At 44.8% G+C, this 15709-nt stretch overlaps 1 protein-coding gene across 1 annotated transcript; it reads right to left on the reverse strand.

The window, feature by feature from the left end:
- Positions 1-63: 63 nt before the first annotated feature.
- On the reverse strand, positions 64-9788 carry LOC115110746 (coronin-1A-like). The gene is made up of 11 exons (XM_065006695.1): positions 9679-9788; positions 7588-7791; positions 2711-2833; positions 2397-2526; positions 2092-2273; positions 1736-1855; positions 1544-1648; positions 1096-1241; positions 930-987; positions 634-849; positions 64-449 (listed from the first exon to the last, which is right to left on the reverse strand). The coding sequence occupies exons 2-11, from the start codon at positions 7783-7785 to the stop codon at positions 357-359; spliced, it is 1371 nt and encodes a 456-aa protein (XP_064862767.1). The 5' UTR covers positions 7786-7791; positions 9679-9788; the 3' UTR covers positions 64-356.
- Positions 9789-15709: the final 5921 nt, after the last annotated feature.

Genomic DNA, 15709 nt, shown 5'->3' on the forward strand with positions numbered 1-15709 from the left:
TGTTGCAATACAAATGATTGTCATCTCCTTTGGAAATGTTAACAAAAGCAAAACAATTTTAAATATTTTGGAAAATATTAAGGACTTTTATTTCCAACTATGTAAGAGCATATATTAAAAACAAGTCTCTATAAATGTGACAACTGACACCAAAAAACGAATTCAAGCTTCCAGACCCAAAAATATTTGGCTGCTGATATTGATGGATCCTGTCTCCAACTCTCCCTTTAAACATCTTTCCTTCAAACATCCCCAACTATTTATAACTATTTGACTTTAATCTCCTCTTTATCTTCTCCTCTTTACACCTCCTTCTCTCTCTCCATCAGCTCCATCTCGAACCCAAGGGCTCTGTTTCAATTCTTGCTCTCCAGTTCGCTCACGCGCTTGGTCAGCTCCTCTACTGTTTCCTTCAGAGTCTTCACCTCCTTCTGCAAGGCATGTACCTCCTGAGAGAGAGAGAGAGAGAGAGAGAGAGAGAGAGAGAAAGTTAGAGACAAAAAAGAGAGAGAGAGAGAAAGAAGGAGAGGGGAGATTCCTGGTGAAATGTGCAAAAGAGGAAGCCCTATCTAAAAAACAGTATCTATTCACAGATATATCAGAGCATGTAGGTAGATGCAGCCATGTCCTTACCCCAGTGTTACCGTGCTGATGCCCCATGGCTGCTGATGTGGTCTTCAGAAGACTTTTGTGAACTTTGAACTCTTTGGATTTGGTGGTTGTCGCAAAACCGTCCTTCAAGGAGATCAGGATAGGTTGGCCCTCTTTGCCTTCAAACCACTCATTGGCCTCCACAGACGGCTCTGGACCCATGGTGTCTGGGTACAAATCCTCCTGAAACAGGTCAGACTGAAGAGCGAGAGAGAGAAAGTGAGATATTTAAGAATCACATGCTTTGAGTTATAGTCATTTTTTTAAAGTGTATTTACCTTGCGGGGCACCGTCATGACAATGGGCTCACACTTCCTCTCATGGAGCTTGTAAAACCTGGTGGAGGACGAATAAAACAATATACATTCCCCTTTTACAAACAGCGCTTGTGTGTATGTGTGTGTATACTGGCGAGTGAAAATGTCCATGACTCTGTGTGGTTACCTGGCGATTTCACACTTGTTGACCTCCAGGCCCCTCTTGGGCATGTAGCCCATGCCCTTCTGACTCTCCTTACTGCTGTACATGGACAGGTAGTGAACATAGGGAGCCTCATCCGTCACCTCAAAGTACCGGATACTGCTGTCACCCTGAGGCACGAAAATGAATGGTTAGTAAACCATAGTGTGTGTGTGTCAAAGGAGGTTGGTGGCATCTTATTTGGGGAGAAAGGGCTCACGTAATGGCTGGAGCGGAATAGGTGGAATGGTATCGAATATATAAAACACATGGTTTCAATGTGTTTGATGCCATTCCATTTGCTTCGTTCTGGCCATTATTTTGAGCTGTTCTCAAAGAACATTTGAGCCTCCTGGGTGTGTGTGTGTGTGTGTGTGTGTGTGTGTGTGTGTGTGTGTGTGTGTGTGTGTGTGTGTGTGTGTTTAACTCTAACCTTGCCACAGAGGTAGACGATGCCAGTGTCAGGGTCAAAGAAGGGCAATAGGACACCACTGCTGGTGTCCAACTCCTGCAGGGTGAGTGGCTCTCCAAAGCTCTTCTGTCAAACACATACCGGTCATGTCGGGTCTTAAGACACTATTCATAAGGCTTTATAAGACGTTCATAATTGTCTCATAACACTCACCGGGTCCCAAAGTGCCACCTGTCTCTCACTCATGCGACTGAAGCCGGTGCTCAGGATCTTCCCTTCGGACACAAACACAGCCTTAACAGGCCTGGAGCCTTCGTGGGTCTTCTCCTTCTCCTGAGAGAGACAGAGAGGCAGAGAGAGAGAGATGCAGACTCAGGGAAAGACAGACACTCAACAAAGGAGGTTCATCTATCAAAGACGCGTGAAGGGAACTATATGAACTAATCCCTGACTGTGATTCTATTGAGATCTATGACATTAAACCTGGTAGCTAGGTGCATCTGACTGTCCAGGGTTAGAGTGGCTGGTTCTCCTGTGGTATTGATGGGGGCAGGGAGGGGGGCACTCACGGCGATGACTGTGCCCTTGCGGGGGTCCAGCACACGTATGGTCTTGTCCTTACAGGAGGTGAGGATCTGGGAGCCGTCCCTGTTCCAGCAGGCACTGTAGATGAGGTCAGGGTGGACCGAGTCGATCCTCACCATGGCCTCTCCACACGCCACGTTCCACAGGATCACCACGTTGTCGCAGCCTGGAAGTCAGGGGAGAGAGAGACGGAGGAACAGGCATTTAGGCCATGCAGTGCTACTCCACTTATGTTAACAGTTGAAGAGGCACTTGTATTCTGAGGCGATGCATCATAGCAGTGCTATACCTGCGCTCATGAGAACATTGTGGGCAGTGGGGTGCCAACTGAGGATGCCCACGCGTTTGGAGTGCCCCTCCAGCTTCACCACGGGGTCGTTCAAGGGCGTGACCAGGCCACCCTCCGGGATCTCCCAAATCTGAACGATGGAGAGGTAGAGAAAGAGGAGGGTATGTCATTACACTGAGTTAACACAGTACATAGATACAGAACACTGATCAACTGGATCACACAGGGACATATGTCCTAAAGTGCGTCCATAATATAATTCTACTTAACAAGCTCAACACTATGGCCAGTGAAAAGTTGTGACCTCTACTTACCATGACACTGCAGTCCTCTGAACCACTGGCGATGATGTTGTCGTTGTGGGGACAGAACTCAATATCCAGCACTGGGCCCGTGTGTCCACAGACTGTGGGCTGGGACATGTCAATACGACCCGTCTACAGGGAGACACAAAGGAAAAAGATGGGTTACTATGACACAAATAAACACACACACACAAGCTGATGGCTCAAACAGGAGATGAATACTACAGTATGCAGTAAGAACACACAGAGATGTAGAGTGTTGCTACCACTGTGGTCTTGGCAACAGAGAGACCTAGAGAGGGTTCAGAGGAGAAAAACTCAGTCAGCTGATGACATTTGTATAGCTGTGCCTGAAATCAGCCTTAGAGAGCAGAGAACTCTACTGGGTTTCCATGGCCCTGGTGGAACACACACAGGATCTGGACTGTTGGCCCTGGTGGAACACAAACAGGATCTGGACTGTTGGCCCTGGTGGAACACAAACAGGAACTGGACTGTTGGCCCTGGTGGAACACAAACAGGAACTAACTGGACTGTTGGCCCTGGTGGAACACAAACAGGATCTGGACTGTTGGCCCTGGTGGAACACACACAGGATCTGGACTGTTGGCCCTGGTGGAACACAAACAGAATCTGGACTGTTGGCCCTGGTGGAATACAAACAGGAACTGGACTGTTGGCCCTGGTGGAACACAAACAGGAACTAACTGGACTGTTGGCCCTGGTGGAACACAAACAGGATCTGGACTGTTGGCCCTGGTGGAACACAAACAGGATCTGGACTGTTGGCCCTGGTGGAACACACACAGGATCTGGACTGTTGGCCCTGGTGGAACACACACAGGATCTGGACTGTTGGTCCTCTCTGTCACGTTGGCCCTCGACCATCATTCACAGTACCAAAACAAAACCATCTACATTCAATAATGTACTAAGGATGTACAGTACATGCCTTATTTTGAATATGAAGTGGCATAATGTTTCTTTTCAAAACTTTATTCAAATGTTTCTCCAAATGTTCCTGCCTTCATTGTAGATGAACAATCAGCTGCCATCCTAAAACCTCTTAGTCACCGTCTCAATAATAGTGATCAAATACGGGTTATATGGCTGTAGTAATATCTACAGAGTAGTTAAGTGACAGAAAAATGTACTTCTCCAACATATAAATCAAGGTAGACTCAGCGATATGACGTAGATGCAGAAAGTAAACAGCGTAGTGGGTCAATTTCCACAACAACTAAGAGCGTTGAAGCGCAAGGCTCAACTTCTCAGCTGTTTCGGTCCTGTGGCTCCCACACTGTAAGAGCGTGAAGCACAAGGCTCAACTTCTCAGCTGTTTTGGTCCTGTGGCTCCCACACTGTAAGAGCGTGAAGCACAAGGCTCAACTTCTCAGCTGTTTCGGTCCTGTGGCTCCCACACTGTAAGAGCGTGAAGCACAAGGCTCAACTTCTCAGCTGTTTCGGTCCTGTGGCTCCCACACTGTAAGAGCGTGAAGCACAAGGCTCAACTTCTCAGCTGTTTTGGTCCTGTGGCTCCCACACTGTAAGAGCGTGAAGCACAAGGCTCAACTTCTCAGCTGTTTCGGTCCTGTGGCTCCCACACTGTAAGAGCGTGAAGCACAAGGCTCAACTTCTCAGCTGTTTTGGTCCTGTGGCTCCCACACTGTAAGAGCGTGAAGCACAAGGCTCAACTTCTCAGCTGTTTCGGTCCTGTTGCTCCCACACTGTAAGAGCGTGAAGCGAACCGGTGCACATGAGCAGATACTTTGTGTGACTGTGTGAAGTCGTGCATCTCGCTCATCTCAATATCTGCAGTCATTTCGCTGTCTACCTTTAAATCAAATTATCGTTCATTGGGGAACAATGGCTTCCTTTGACCAAATCATTAGGCCTTAAATGCACTGTGAATTTTGGTTTAGAGGGCTACTATTCGTCCCTGTTACAGGCAAGTACAAACAGTGATGCAATGGCGTCTACCCATGACGTTGAGACAGTCTATATCTTTGGGTAAAAAATACATCTGTTATATCAACGTATCTGTTCTATATATGAAAATGCATACAGTTAATGTCAAAGTCTTTCAATTACACCTTTATGCTTCAATATCACATAACGCATTCAAAATCAATCTAGATATTGACTACTATAAGACCATTACATACACTATATATACAAAAGTATGTGGACACCCCTTCAAATGAATGCATTTGGCTATTTCAGCCCCACCCGTTGCTGACAGGTGTATAAAATCGAGCACACAGCCATGCAAACTCCATAAACAAACATTGGCAATAGAATGGCTTTACTGAAGAGCTCAGTGACTTTCAATGTGGCACAGTCATAGGATACCACCTTTCCAACAAGTCAGTTTGTCAAATTTCTGCCCTGCTAGATCTACCCCGGTCAACTGTATGTGCTGTTATTGTGAAGTGGAAACGTCGAGGAGCAACAATGGCTCAGCCGCAAAGTGGTAGGCCACACAAGCTCACAGAACGGTACTGCCGAGTGCTGAAGCACGTTGCGTGTAAATATCGTCTGTCCTCGGTTGCAACACTCACTACCGAGTTCCAAACTGCCACTGGAAGCAACGTCAACACAATAACTGTTTGTTGGGAGCTTCATGAAATGGGTTTCCATGGCCGAGCAGCTGCTCATCACCATGCACAATGCCAAGCATCTCCTGGAGTGGTGTAAAGCTCGCTGCAATTGGACTCCAGAGCAGTGGAAAACTGTTCTCTGGAGTGATTAATTACACTTCACCATCTGGCAGTCCGATGGACGAATCTGGGTTTGGTGGATGCCAGGAGAACGCTACCCGCCCCAATGCATACGGTCAACTGTAAAGTTTGGTGGAGGAGAAGTAATGGTCTGGGGATGTGTTTCATGGTTTGTGCTAGGCCCCTTAGTTCCAGTGAAGGGAAATATTAATGCTACAGCATACAATGACATTCTAGATGATTCTGTGCTTCCAACGTTGTGGCAACAGTTTGGGGAAGGCCCTTTCCCGTTTCAGCATGACAATGTCCCCGTACACAAAGCGATGTCCATACAGAAATGGTTTGTCAAGATCGGTGTGGAAGAATTTAACTGGCCTGCACAGAGCCCTGACCTCAACCCCATCGAACACCTTTGGGATGAATTGGAATGCCGACTGCGAGCCAGGCCTAATCGTCCAACATCAGTGCCCAACCTCACTAATGCTCTTGTGGCTGAATGGAAGCAAGTCCCTGCAGCAATGTTCCAACAGCTAGTGGAAAGCTATCCCAGAAGAGTGGAGGCTGTTATAGCACCAAATGGGGGACCAACTTCCTACTAATGTCCATGATATTGGAATGAAATATTCGACAAGCAGGTGTCAACACACTTTTGGTCATGTAGAGTATGTGTTTGTTGCTGATATTGCAGCACATTCGTCCCATGCTGATACTGTACCTGCATCCCACATATGCTTCTGTTTTTCAATGTCAAACCCACCACTGGTATGCATGACCAAAGAGCTATATTTTCATGTTATCTGACCATAGCACCGGTTCCAATCCATGTGCCAATGCCGTTGATCAAACTCCAGGCGGTGCTATAGTCAGATGGCATGAAAATATAACTCTAGCTCAGTAAATAGCTCAGTATATATATATTTTATACAGTCTTTTTTTCTCATCTTTATCAAGTGTGCTAATCATTTTGGACCTGACTGTATATGCAGCTGCACTATACTGCGCCCTAGCCACATCCTGTCAAGACTGTGTTGCACTGAACCGCTCCAAATATGGTGAAAAAGTAGCAACACCACAGAGAGAGCCAGTGACGTGTAGAACCGAAACTCTACCACAAACTTCCTTATTCAGCACAATGTGTGATGCCGCCTTGCAAAATTCAAAATTCAAATGTTGAAAAAACATTGTTCTTAGAACAAACGTACAAACGACACGCCAATGAGCATTGTCATCAAAATTGTAGCGTAGTTGGGAAAATCTGGGCATGAATGAAAGTGACATTTTGAAACTTCAAGATTTGAGACTGAGGTATATGCATAGATCTACACAACAGATGGAGAGGGAAATGGACGTTAGACCACTTCTGAAAAATGAAAACCTCTAACTTCACTTAAGGCATTCACTTTGACCTCTGTTTCTCAACTAACATCAAGGCGGTGGCCCGTTCTTGTAGGTTCATGCTCTACAACATCCGCAGAGTACGACCCTGCCTCACACAGGAAGCAGCGCAGGTCCTAATCCAGGCACTTGTCATCTCCCGTCTGGATTACTGCAACTCGCTGTTGGCTGGGCTCCCTGCCTGTGCCATTAAACCCCTACAACTCATCCAGAACGCCGCAGCCCGTCTGGTGTTCAACCTTCCCAAGTTCTCTCACGTCACCCCGCTCCTCCGCTCTCTCCACTGGCTTCCAGTTGAAGCTCGCATCCGCTACAAGACCATGGTGCTTGCCTACGGAGCTGTGAGGGGAACGGCACCTCAGTACCTCCAGGCTCTGATCAGGCCCTACACCCAAACAAGGGCACTGCGTTCATCCACCTCTGGCCTGCTCGCCTCCCTACCACTGAGGAAGTACAGTTCCCCGCGCAGCCCAGTCAAAACTGTTCGCTGCTCTGGCCCCCAATGGTGGAAAAAACTCCCTCACGATGCCAGGACAGCGGAGTCAATCACCACCTTCCGGAGACACCTGAAACCCCACCTCTTTCAGGAATACCTAGGATAGGATAAAGTAATCCTTCTCACCCCCCTTAAAAGATTTAGATGCACTATTGTAAAGTGGCTGTTCCACTGGATGTCTTAAGGTGAACGCACCAATTTGTAAGTCGCTCTGGATAAGAGCGTCTGCTAAATGACTTAAATGTAAATGTAAATGTTTCTCTGCTCAGGCCCACCTTGTTCAGAGGCAGCACTAGGAAGGCCCCTCCTCCGCTGGCATCCACAATCATGGCCACGAACTTGGGGTTGACAGAGCAGAAGTTGCTGTCCCAGGTCATCTGGGAGATGCGGATGTCATCGTAGCACTGGTCAGCCTTCACCCCCTGGCCGAAGACATGGCGGAACTTACTGGCCCTGACTACCTTCCTGGACATGGTGGCCTGATAGGGGAGAGAGATGAGGATGGGGAGAGGAGGGGTGGGTGGAGTGGTGTTAGGAGAGATGAGGATGGGGAGAGGAGAGAGTGGGGGGATGGGGCGGTAGTAGGAGAGATGAGGACAGGGAGAGGAGAGGGGGTGGGTGGGTGGGTGGAGCGGTAGTAGGAGAGATGAGGATGGGGAGAGGAGAGAGTGGGGGGGATGGGGCGGTAGTAGGAGAGATGAGGACAGGGAGAGGAGAGGGGGTGGGTGGGTGGAGCGGTAGTAGGAGAGATGAGGATGGGGAGAGGAGAGAGTGGGGGATGGGGCGGTAGTAGGAGAGATGAGGATGGGGAGAGGAGAGAGTGGGGGGATGGGGCGGTAGTAGGAGAGATGAGGACAGGGAGAGGAGAGAGTGGGGGGATGGGGCGGTAGTAGGAGAGATGAGGATGGGGAGAGGAGAGAGTGGGGGGATGGGGCGGTAGGAGTTAAGAGGAGGAGATATAAGAAGAAAAAGGAAGAGGGGCAGAGTTTTTAATCACAGTGGTAGACTAATCAAGTGCTTATTGTATTTAAGAATATGCAGACTGCTACTGTAGCCAGTGAACTCTCACCCGGCACCCCTACAACATTTACATAGACAGCGAGAGAGAGAGAGAGAGAGAGAGAAAAGAGAGATGTATAGAAGAAAACCAGTAATCTGTGAAATAAATGCAACTGTTCATAATTTGCTTAAATAATACACAGATGCAAGTATAAACATTTTACAGGAAATGAAGAGCAATGTAGGGATTTGAATACTGTGACCTTAGATGCCACAAAATGTCTTAAGAACATGAGCATCACTGACTCACTCCCTAGTTAGACCACAAGACAAACACATAGTGAGGAGACAAACATACAGACACAAAGCTACAGGAAGGAAGGACAATACAGGAAAAGTAGAGAAAAGGGGAAGAAAGAACTTGCACAACTACTTCCTCCAGTCTGCAACTGTTTCTTTTTCTCTTTATTATCCGAGGTACACTTGTGGCTCTGTGCAATGCTTTAACTCACATCTAGTCATAGGGATGAACCCGCACAGAGAGAGAAAACATGGAGAATTGAAGGAAAAATGAGCATATGGGACTACAGAGGCAAACTGAAAGGCATACTCCACTGCTGTTTGGAAATCATGTGAACCAGGAACCTACAGCAACAGTTAGACCACATCCTACAGAACAAACAACAGAACCACAAAACTATCGTTCTTTCCGTTTCATTCACACACATGCTCTCTTGTCCCTCTCTAATGCTCCTTTTTTCACACATTAAACAGTTGGCAGATATGTAAATGATATTATCTTTTTGCGAGCTATAACCAAAGAGAATGCAACTGGTTGAAATATTGTCGTCCAATTTAGGGTTTGTCGGGTTTGTAATGCATTACTGTCAGTAGATAGTCCTCATGTTCAATGCATAGGCTACATTTCACAAGTTTCAGATTTATCAATAAGAATATTAGTGCACACAATGACTCAGTCCTGACCTACAGCCCATACATTTATGCTGTAAAACGACAACTCTAAAAGAGTGAGCAGAGAATTTACCTCCATTTGCAGACCTTACTTCCTCAAATCTGAAGCTGCGCTGACTCTGAATCCCTTGGCTAAAGACTTAGGCCTCACTGTTCTTGTAGTATTTGTGCATCACAAGACCTCTTTGGTAGACTTTCATCTAATGCAATAATCCTTTGCAGAGTGTACCTTAATGTTATAAAGGACCAGGACCGGAGTACATGTCAATAATGGTGTGTGTGTGTGTGTGTGTGTGTGTAGGCCTACAGCATGATCATATAAAGTGACAGCAATTATGGACTATCAGTCACATGGTTTGTGATTACTAGGAGAAGGATGCTGAAAGCAGGCCTACCTGTTTTAGTGATGGGGAAATGTTCTGCTCAGTCAGGCTCCCTGCTTGGTTCTGCTGTGCCGCCAGAGAGGAGTAGGAGCCGGTAGTCTAGGGTAGATCTCTTTATGTGATGGAGGAAGTGAGAGTTTTAGATGAAGGTGGAAATGGGAGGTGTCTCGTTCTGTCTTCTTACTTGCTGGGGTTGAAACATTTAAATGACAGATCTCAAGAAGAGATTAGATGAAGTTGTTGATATGCAGACCAAAGTGAGCCTGATTAATTAGACTAATCAAATCATCAAAGCGTGTGTGCAATACTTTCTAAGTCTGTTTTAATTTGATTTGTTTACATTTAATTTAAATTAAGATATATATATATATATATATATATATATATATATATATATATATATATATATATATATATATATATGAAGATAAACATTGTAATGTCACTGTAACAGAGTCTCCAGAGTGCTCTAAAGCTTTGGGCCTCCCGAGTGGCGCAGCGGTTTAAGGCACTGCATCGCAGTGCTAGAGGCGTCACTACAGACCACGTTTCTCCCATAGGGCAGCGCACATTTGTCGTCTGGGTTAGGGGAGGGTTTGGCCGGGGGAGCTTCACGAGTAGGCTGTCATTGTAAATAAGAATTTGTTCCGAACTGACTTGTCTGGTTAGATAAATAAAGAACAATGAATTCTAGGGTTAGGTCATCCCAAGGATCCCACTTAGCATCTACAGTGGGGACTGTTGACTGTGGGATATAAATATGCACAAAGAGGGTGCTGCTGTGCACAGGACAACCGCCTACAAAAAATCACAATTTAACCCCTTTGCACAATGTATGGATAACAAGATGAAGTCAAACAGAGAATGCCATGGCACAGCTAGGCTCTGTTTAAACACACATGTATGGATAACAAGATGGAGTCAAACAGAGAATGCCATGGCACAGCTAGGCTCTGTTTAAACACACATGTATGGATAACAAGATGGAGTCAAACAGAGAATGCCATGGCACAGCTAGGCTCTGTTTAAAGACACATGTATGGATAACAAGATGGAGTCAAACAGAGAATGCCATGGCACAGCTAGGCTCTGTTTAAACACACATGTATGTATAACAAGATGGAGTCAAACAGAGAATGCCATGGCACAGCTAGGCTCTGTTTAAACACACATGTATGGATAACAAGATGGAGTCAAACAGAGAATGCCATGGCACAGCTAGGCTCTGTTTAAAGACATGTATGGATAACAAGATGGAGTCAAACAGAGAATGCCATGGCACAGCTAGGCTCTGTTTAAACACACATGTATGGATAACAAGATGGAGTCAAACAGAGAATGCCATGGCACAGCTAGGCTCTGTTTAAAGACACATGTATGGATAACAAGATGGAGTCAAACAGAGAATGCCATGGCACAGCTAGGCTCTGTTTAAACACACATGTATGGATAACAAGATGGAGTCAAACAGAGAATGCCATGGCACAGCTAGGCTCTGTTTAAAGACACATGTATGGATAACAAGATGGAGTCAAACAGAGAATGCCATGGCACAGCTAGGCTCTGTTTAAACACACATGTATGGATAACAAGATGGAGTCAAACAGAGAATGCCATGGCACAGCTAGGCTCTGTTTAAACACACATGTATGGATAACAAGATGGAGTCAAACAGAGAATGCCATGGCACAGCTAGGCTCTGTTTAAACACACATGTATGCATCCTTTAACCAGACCCTGCTCCCTCAACCCCCCTGAAAACATCTCCATTAAAACAAGCAAGAGAACAGAACAGGAGAGACCAAAAAGACAGAATGGAAGGCCAGAGACAGGTTTAAAAATATAGACTTCAGTTTATTGCACAATCGTTGCTGGAGACTGAGGAGTGGGAGGGCCTGTCTGTATAATGCAAGACACTACAGATGGACACGTAGAGAAACTAGACACAGGGAGATACAAGATGGCCATAAATTAACAGAAGCGTTGGTGAGAAGAACACAGGCGGGTCGATGAGGCACAGTAGGATGCAACTTGCACCCAGACATGGAGCAGGAAAGACAAAACACATTAAAACACAGATTTCACACATGAAGTATGAGATCTTAAAACAGCTCATATATTCAAACATACAGGGTCCATAATATACATTCATAACTGGTTTGTGCAACCCTGAACATGCAGGGTTTGGTCACTCCTAGCATGTTAACACTGTTGAGTAGTAAGTATGTCAGTCAGTCACATTGCCTGTGGAAAAGCAACCTGTCTAACTCTGGTATTTGTTTTCCACCAATGGTCCTTTGACTAATCACATCAGGTCTTTTCACATCAGATCTTCTTCAGAGTTGATTGGTCAAAAGATCAATTAGTGAAAATATCAGAACTGGGCTTCCTCTGCCAGACACAGAACGGTTGGCGGTGAGCCTTTATACGATACAATATGATGCCTGCAATAGACTGCAACGTTACAGAGTTATGTCCACCAGATGGGGCCAAATAAACAGCCTGTCAATTCATTTACAAAAGACCGAGAGACTGAAGACAAGGACAAACAGAGAAACAGACAGACCCTCAAGAAAGCTCCCTTCATCAAGAGGAAAAGGGCATTTCATTATCAGTACAGACAGTATCATAATTAGTACCAACCCTCCACAGAGTAATTGTATCAATAATAATAAGTATCATCATCATCATCGTATAACAATAGTGGACCGTTAATCCTTTATAAATAGTCAGAAACAGGCTAGCTGGCACCTGTGTACAAAAAAAACGTTTGTTAGTGTTTTCATACATCATGTCATCATTATAATCATAGAATAGCAGAATATACAGACTAAAACAATGACCGTTGGCTGGCCTGGTTCCATCTCTGAAAAATGGTACTGTTGGTGGGCCTGGTTCCATCTCTGAAAAATGGTACTGTTGGTGGGCCTGGTTCCATCTCTGAAAAATGGTTTTCAGTTCTTTCTCCCACCACTCTTCCCATCTTCCCGTTTCCACAGTCTTACTCTTTTCTCAACCGCTCTTTAAATACATTTCACCTTGTTTTATCAGATCCCACCCCAAGAATCCCTAAATAATCCCTACTTCTACTACTACTGCTGACTCTTGCCTTCCCTCGGACCCTTACCCAATTCCGGAGTCCCTCACGGTGGCCTCTGTGGTGTGTGGCTCTAAAAGCCATGTTTCAGAGAGGAACCCCCTGGCCTCAACGTAACAGCTATAGGACCCTGAGAAGTGGAAAACCCAGGGTGGTGGAGTCCCTTTGAGTAGAGAAATTACCCTTTTTGTTTTTCTGACAGTTGAGAAACATACCACTTGAACACACATCCACTTCAGACAGTGTAAATGTATTTGTATCTGATAATGCATAGATATCCAGTTGTAATCAGAGGTATTCATACATGCCCCCCCCTCCTGTATCTTCCCCCATCTTTTATTTTTATGAGGTACATTTAGTCGAGCAAAAGCATTCTTAAACTCTGGGTCTCTCAAAAACCCACACGGTTACCCATCTCTACAACAGAACTGAAAAGAATCTGTTTTATCTGGGTTCACATATTTGAGTAAATAGGTTGGATGTGGTTGATATTAAATACACAGTAGTACCACCCCTCAGGTCCCTTTTCCCTCAGACACAGAGCAATGTCTGAGGTGACATACAGATCGAATTCCAGGTTCCTACATCTGCTTTCTTTCCTTTAATTACATGTATAAAAAAGTATCAGCGTTATATACTGTTTGCACTGTATGTATATATAATCTACATACATACATGTATTTACATGGACTTTAAATAAGTTTCATTACTGGTATTCACTTTGATCCAAAGCCCTTTTGAAAATAAATAAACAGTGCAGTTTATTTGATATAGTTGTATTGCCTCTGTTCTAGTCCCTCATATTCCTGTATTAGTATATACTGTATGTAGTATGTTCCTCTCTTAACACTCATGTTCAACTGCCCTGACAGCATGTAAAGCTCTTAGCTGGAGTGACTGACACATGACGTGTCATATGTTACAATGCACAAGCATTTGGCTAATAGTAAGTTAAAGTCCTCGTATGAGACAATGACTTTCCGTTTGAGAGCTACTAACATGCATTAATAATCAGTTTCATTCAGTGCACTGTAATACAATTTCAGCTTATGACGATACAAGGGGCCATGGCTGTAATGTACTCACCATGACAGGGGTGGTTTCATAAGGGGGCTGAGAAACGGTTTAACACTAGTCAGGGTTGCAGTCTGAGGCCTGTGTGGGAGAGGCTGGGACATTCTCCCTCACCCTTGACTCAATGTGAGCAAAGTATGTGCTACAACGGAGGCCCTCGACACATCATTTGGCAACTTGTGAGTGAAGTGGTTATTAGTGTGGGTATGTGTGAGTGTGTGCACTAGGTTACAAAAGTGCAATGTTACATAGAAACATGCTAACTTAACTAGTCCATGGGACGACTAGGTTAAAGGTCCCTCAGAGCAAAGCAGATTAAAAAAACAAACCGCTTGGTCTCAACCTTCCACATAGTCAATCGTTGAACAAAATCTATAAAACACAAAAGTAATCCAAAAAGTAAACATTGTACTGTTCCTCAGAGCATAAACTCAAATGCCAGTGCAGAAACTAGTGGCAACAGTTTTGACTTTAAAACTGAGTAACCAGAAATAGTTTGCTCAGGGTTACTGGTTGTGAAAATGTTGAGAGGGTTAGGGGTTCATTCATGCTTGGTTGCAGTTGTCTAATGAAATATTATACGGCACAGGTCAGCTTGGTACTACAGTATTGTACCTCTCTAAGGGTAACAAAGTGCAAAGAGTCAAACCGGGCTATGTTATGTAGTAATAATGTCCAGCTTTGGCATAGAATGCAGTGCATCATACCAAATCATTATCTGGCCTCGGACAGTTAAAAGCCTAGAAAGTAGCCTAGCTGTCTGCCATTTCCACCCTCCCAGGGGAACCTACTGGTTTCTAGTAGTCAAATAATAATAGTGCATTCTAATTTTTTAAAAACTCATCACAAACTGTCTCTCTAGTAACGTAGCGTAATAAACATTTGGTATCTGTTTGGTGGCAGAACTTCCCTTTTCAGTCAACAAGATCAATCTTGCAGTCATGTAACTATTGTTCAGGTATTATAAAGAGAGACATCCAGTCTGTTTTAGGCATCTTCATTTAAGACGTTATGTGCCCTTTTCATTGACTACAGTATGTGCCAAACATGATTACAATAATCAACAACAAAATATATTTGTTTAACTTAATAGTCATGAACTAATTAGAATAATCCGGATTCAAAACCAAATCAAATTCCTCAGTTAAATGTGAGGAATAGTCACTTTAAATAGATATTGATAAATAAATAAAAAGCACTGTCTCACGAGATTAAGGTCAACCAATAATAAAGAGTAACTTAATGCAACTCAACAATAGCAATTGTAAACTTGGTTAATCTGACATGATTCACTATTCAAAATGGTTGTATTTTCAATGGCACAATGCATCAAACAAAATGAGCACTAACAAGCCAAGGAATGAACCCCTTCACCCATACCCAGTTACCCTTCACCCATACCCAGGTACCCTTCACCCATACCCAGTTACCCTTCACCCATACCCAGTTACCCTTCACCCATACCCAGTTAGCCTTCACCCATACCCAGTTACCTTTCACCCATACCCAGTTAGCCTTCACGCATACCCAGTTAGCCTTCACCAATACCCAGTTACCCTTCACCCATACCCAGTTAGCCTTCACCCATACCCAGTTACCCTTCACCCATACCCAGTTACCCATACCCAGTTACCCTTCATCCATACCCAGGTACCCTTCACCCATACCCAGTTAGCCTTCACCCATACCCAGTTACCCTTCACCCATACCCAGGTACCCTTCACCCATACCCAGTTAGCCTTCACCCATACCCAGTTACCCTTCACCCATACCCAGGTACCCTTCACCCATACCCAGTTAGCCTTCACCCATACCCAGTTAGCCTTCACCCATACCCAGTTACCCTTCACCCATACCCAGTTATCCATCACC

Source organism: Oncorhynchus nerka, linkage group LG21 (assembly GCF_034236695.1).
Source record: "Oncorhynchus nerka isolate Pitt River linkage group LG21, Oner_Uvic_2.0, whole genome shotgun sequence".
NCBI lineage: Eukaryota > Metazoa > Chordata > Actinopteri > Salmoniformes > Salmonidae > Oncorhynchus > Oncorhynchus nerka.

What these genes read in the sequence shown, in the direction of transcription:
- LOC115110746 (XM_065006695.1), bottom strand. Translation starts at nt 7,785, where the DNA reads ATGTCCAGGAAGGTAGTCAGGGCCAGTAAGTTCCGCCATGTCTTCGGC. An exon ending in GCAAGGGCACAGTCATCGCC is followed by an intron (nt 1,856 to 2,091) that starts GTGAGTGCCCCC and finishes TGTCTCTCTCAG; the next exon opens with GAGAAGGAGAAGACCCACGA. An exon ending in TCGTCTACCTCTGTGGCAAG is followed by an intron (nt 1,242 to 1,543) that starts GTTAGAGTTAAA and finishes TTCGTGCCTCAG; the next exon opens with GGTGACAGCAGTATCCGGTA.